Source organism: Notolepis coatsorum (genome assembly GCF_963971535.1).
Source record: "Notolepis coatsorum genome assembly, chromosome: 12".
NCBI classification, from domain to species: Eukaryota; Metazoa; Chordata; class Actinopteri; order Aulopiformes; family Paralepididae; genus Notolepis; species Notolepis coatsorum.
Window position 1 is genome coordinate 5,334,479 of NC_140176.1, and position 5,000 is coordinate 5,339,478.

General features: G+C 42.4%; 1 protein-coding gene across 1 annotated transcript in view; it reads right to left on the reverse strand.

The window, feature by feature from the left end:
* Positions 1-5,000, reverse strand: part of rmc1 (regulator of MON1-CCZ1) — a 30,391-nt gene that overhangs the window by 13,018 nt on the left and 12,373 nt on the right. The window contains exons 9-11 of the mRNA XM_084326330.1: positions 2,823-2,928; positions 2,089-2,197; positions 1,150-1,194 (exon numbers count right to left, since the gene is read on the reverse strand). Coding sequence (XP_084182456.1) covers positions 1,150-1,194; positions 2,089-2,197; positions 2,823-2,928 — 260 coding nt within the window. The remainder of the gene's footprint in view (positions 1-1,149; positions 1,195-2,088; positions 2,198-2,822; positions 2,929-5,000) is intronic.

A 5,000-nucleotide genomic window follows, 5' to 3' on the forward strand; every position in this document is an offset into this window, starting at 1 on the left:
AAATTACTACCAGTTAAATACCAGGAACTTACTACCAGTTAAATACTAGGAAATTACTACCAGTTAAATACTAGTATAGGTGATCAGACGGTTATAGCTGGATAATGTGTATAAGATCAGTCTGGTACAGGACTCTGAGATGTCAGATGTGTCAGAGTGGCTCTTTACTATCACAGTCTGTCTCGGGGAAAGAAGAGGCCCTCTGGCATCACAGTGTGCAGCAGGGTGGACATATCAACCACTAGGGGGCGACACAATGATCATGTGTTTAATTACTCTTTAAACTCGCTCATTATCCCCAACATATACACTGTACATACAGTTCGAGGTGTGTGTACAGTTACAGCCATTAGGACTGTCTACCATTTAGACCGCAGTGTTGACGGGGTTGATTTTGAGGTTGGTTGCTGTTCTGTTATCTGCCACCAGGAGGCGCAAAGCCTGACAGAACTGATCCCGATTTGCAGCGTTGATGGACACGTAGAGGAGCAGCCGAGATACATCGCTGATCGAAGCACAACTTTCCAAAAATAATCATTCCCAAACGAAGATACAAGATCGTCATGAAATATTATTTCACAAACCCTAGATTTAAATATATGAATAGAAAATGGAGGAGAGTAACTGCCCCCGTTAAACAGCCTTCTGTTTGCAACTCGATTAATTATATCAAGCGGAGAATGGAGAAAAAGCAATGAATTTATTTACCCAACTCAAAAATGCTTCAAAATATTTTTCTAATTATCTTCACCTAGAAGACCTATAACCTAAAAAAAGTGCTCAAATACTTTATTGTATGCAACGTGAGAAAACGGTCTCGGTCTGCGAGTGCATTCGCGCCGCGTATTAATTAGAGGGGCTCTGAGCTCTTTTATAATCACAAGATAGTGGATAGGACAAAAACAGAATCAGAATTCAATTAATATTATTTAGCATTTTATGAGCAAACGAAATTCGTTAGTTTGGAAATTTGAAAACGGTCTCGATCGGCTTTTTTTCTCCCCTCCCCTTTACCAAGAGACGAAAAGTAACCGATGTAACCCGAGCGCCCCCTACTGGTTGATACATTTAATGCGGTGGACCGTCCTAGAGGCTACGTCTGTATATATATATCTTGGGTTTAGTATAATATTATACATAGAAGGATACAGAGTTCACAGGGGACCGGAGGGTGAGTGGGTACTGCTGCAGGACCTGAGAGAGAGAGAGAGAGAGAGAGAGAGAGAGAGAGAGAGAGAGAGAGAGAGAGAGAGGAGGGGGAGAGGAGAGGAGAGAAAGAGAGTTGGAGAGAGAGAGAGAGACAGAGAGACAGAGAGACAGAGAGACAGAGAGACAGAGAGACAGAGAGACAGAGAGACAGAGAGAGAGAGAGAGAGAGAGAGAGAGAGAGAGAGAGAGAGAGAGAGAGAGAGAGAGAGAGAGAGAGAGAGAGAGAGAGAGAGAGAGAGAGAGAGAGAGAGAGAGAGAGAGAGAGAGAGGAGGAAAGACAGAGAATACATTAGTTGTGGTTACATAATTTTTATACGGGTGTGTATAATAGGTGTGGTTGGTGTATGTGTGTATTAGGGCTGTCCCCGACTAAGGATTTGGATGGCTATGATTGGCCAAAATTGGCTGTTAGTCGACTATTGGTCAAAAAAAATATATATATATAATAATTGTAAGTTTTTTATTTTTATTATTTAAAAAAATAATTGTATCATTCCATTTGGGCTGTGGGGGGTGCTTAATGTCTGAAGGAGTCGACTGAAGGCTTCTTGTCCTCTGCAAAAGCATGCAATTGGTCCACTGATCGGATACATCTTGATATTTGTCTAGTCTAGTGTGTTCATTAGATGGGTGAAATCCTCTTTCAGTGCCTCTGTGCCTGTTTTCGTAGGCAGTTAGCCTCTGGTATGCGTGCCATTAGCGTTAGCCACGCTTCTAGGCCTCTTTTCTTTTGGAAAGAATGATTAAAAAAAAGAAAGAAATATTATTATTATTATTTTCTTTTTACTATTCGACTAAGAGGTTGGTTAGTCGACTACGGCTCCTTTCGACCGATTAGTAGACTAATCGACTAATAGGGGTCAGCCCTAGTGTGTATACCTGTTAGAGGTATTCTACAGGGCTGTATAGATCTAGCTGGGAGGACAGGTTGGTGGTTGTTGATGGAAGAGTCTGGATCCCTCAGACGGATGTCAAAGATCAGAGAGGTCTGAAAGACACACACACATTATTTAGAGAAAATATCCTTGATTGGGGAAAAGGTCTCCATTGGAGTCACACACAGACTCTCACTAGTGGAACATGCCAACATAATGGGAAATGTGCTTACTGTACTCTCCAGTCAAGACAAAAAGATAAATACCAATTTCCTCTCTGCACGTTCAGTAGAAAGCTAGCTAGCCTAGCTTAGCACAAATGAATGGAAGCGGATGCAGACCATTAGCCTAGCTGTTAGCCAAAAACACGTCTCAAGAGTTTTAAGCTAGCCTAGTGGACCGTATTCCACTTCCATTCATTTGTGCTAAGGTAAGCTAGTTTGTTCACCAATACTTTATATCCAAAGGTTAGCAATGTGTTGTTAGGCTAAATGTAAGCTAACTCCATGTTTATTTAATGTTAGCAATGCAATCCTAGTTGTGATCAACCAGTTCCGCTAGCAAGTCAATAGCTGACATTAGTGAACTTTAGTTCAGCAATTTTGTGTCTCATTAGTTATTATTAAATTGCAAAAAAAAGAAAATCATTATATCGGCCGCCCTGCTCTCTAAATATTGGTATTCGCCATTGAAAAACCCATATCAATCGACCAATAGCTCACACTCACAGATCCTCACCTGTGTGCTCTGATGGTGAACCACTATTAGGTTGTCGACTACATTGAGAGCAAACTTCCCCGTGGTGTTGAGTTTTAACACATGAGTCTTCTTGCACACTCCCTCCCTACACACACACACGGGCAGAATGGATTATTTTAACACACAAGTCTTCTTACACACTCCCTCCCTACACACACACACACACACAATGGATCAATGCCAATAGCCAACATTATCAAGGGGCAGCTGATACAGATAGGAATACTGAATCAAGGAATCAATGTTAATGTTAATGTGTATAATATATATATCAATGTCAAGTTAATGTGTATAATATATATACAGGGCTGGAAATTGCGACCGAATTGGTTGCATATGCAACCGAAATTGTATCTGTGCGACATCAAAATATAATTGGGAGCATTTGTGCGAGTGCAAATAATTGTTCTGGTGCGACCATATTGCGATGCTCTTATTTTGAAAAACCCGTGGAGAGTCGTATCCGCTCAGCTCACAGCAGTAGCGTCTGGAACGCGGACATTGCAACAGAGCAAGGCTAGTGCTACGCACGGCTGCTCTTCGTGGACTTTAGTTCTGCATTTAACACCATCCTGCCTGACAGACTAGTGCCCAAACTCATGGACCTTGGACTAAACCATCCCCTCTGCCGGTGGTCTAAGCACTTCCTCTCTGACCGCCCCCAGAGGGTCAGAATAGGCCCCCACACCTCCACAGCCATCAGCACCGGATCCCCCCAGGGCTGCGTGCTGAGTCCCCTCTTTTACTCCATTTACACCCACGACTTCACCGCAGTCCACCCCAGCAACACCATCATCAAGTTCGCTGACGACACCACCGTGGTGGGCTGCATCACAAAAGGTCATCGGCTGCCCTCTCCCCTCACTGGAGGGACTATACAACTCCCGCTGCCTCAAAAAAGCAGTAAAAATACTGAAGGACCCACACCACCCGGGCAACAAGCACCTCGTGCGGCTGCGCTCGGGCAGGCGTTTCAGCGTCATGCCCACCCGGACTAACAGACTGAAGTTTAGTTTTTACCCCAGGGCCATATGTGCACTAAACTCAGCTAAATTTTAAAACAGCCTCCTTGCACCCCCCCCCCCCCCCCCCCACGCACATGCACACACACACACACAACATTAAGAGATAGTGCAATTATATTTTATACCCCCCTGTTTTATTAATGTTATTTACGCCCCACCCTGTTTTTATATTTAACACTGTGTTTAGGACTGTTTTTATTCTTATTTTACTAGCACCTAGGGTTGCATTTTTAATTTCGTTGTAACAACTTTAACAATGACAATAAAGATCTATTCTATTCTATTCTATTCTATTTTGCTACCCAAAACAAATCCCTGCTGTTTTATTCCGCAACGGGTCAAATGCATCTAACATGCTTTGCAATCCTCGCCATTCCTTTATGCCCACGTCGCGTTAAAGACCGAAATTAACGTTACGTTAGTGTAAGCTAACAAGCTAATCCTGATCAGAGCGATAGACAGAGAGAACAGCAGAGGGGACTGGGGAAGGGCAGGCATTCTCCCTGTGTGTGTGTGTGTGTGTGTGTGTGTGTGTGTGTGTGTGTGTGTGTGTGTGTGTGTGTGTGTGTGTGTGTGTGTGTGTGTGTAAAATACAATACATAATAAATGTTTTCATGATCATCATGCAACATAAAACAATTGCAGGAACGGTTTGGGAGAGGAAGGGGTTTTAGGTTGCGTGTTGTGAGTTCCAAAAAAGATTACTTAAAGTTTAAAGCTCAATATATCAAAACGTGGTACTTTACAGTGAACAGGAGGTCTATTTGTATTAAAAACAATAGATTGTTTTTCATTTAAATGTCTGGAAGAGCTCAAAAATAAAAATTTCAAATGATATTTCCGTTGCCTTTTTGAGTTGATCTAAATGTTAGTGATCGTGTTAAATCAGGGGTCTCAAACTCAATTTACCTGGGGGCCGCTGGAGGTAGAGTCTGGGTGAGGCTGGGCCGCATAAAATATTCCACAAAAAAAGGGTTTCAAGTATTCCAAAAAAAAGTACAACTGATCCAATCTTCTCAATCTTTAGCAATAACATTTTAGAACATGAACAGTTCTTCAGAACATGAACGGTTCTTCAGAACATAGGCTTCTCAGTGGTGTCAGTGGACTCATCCACATGCAGCTATGGAAA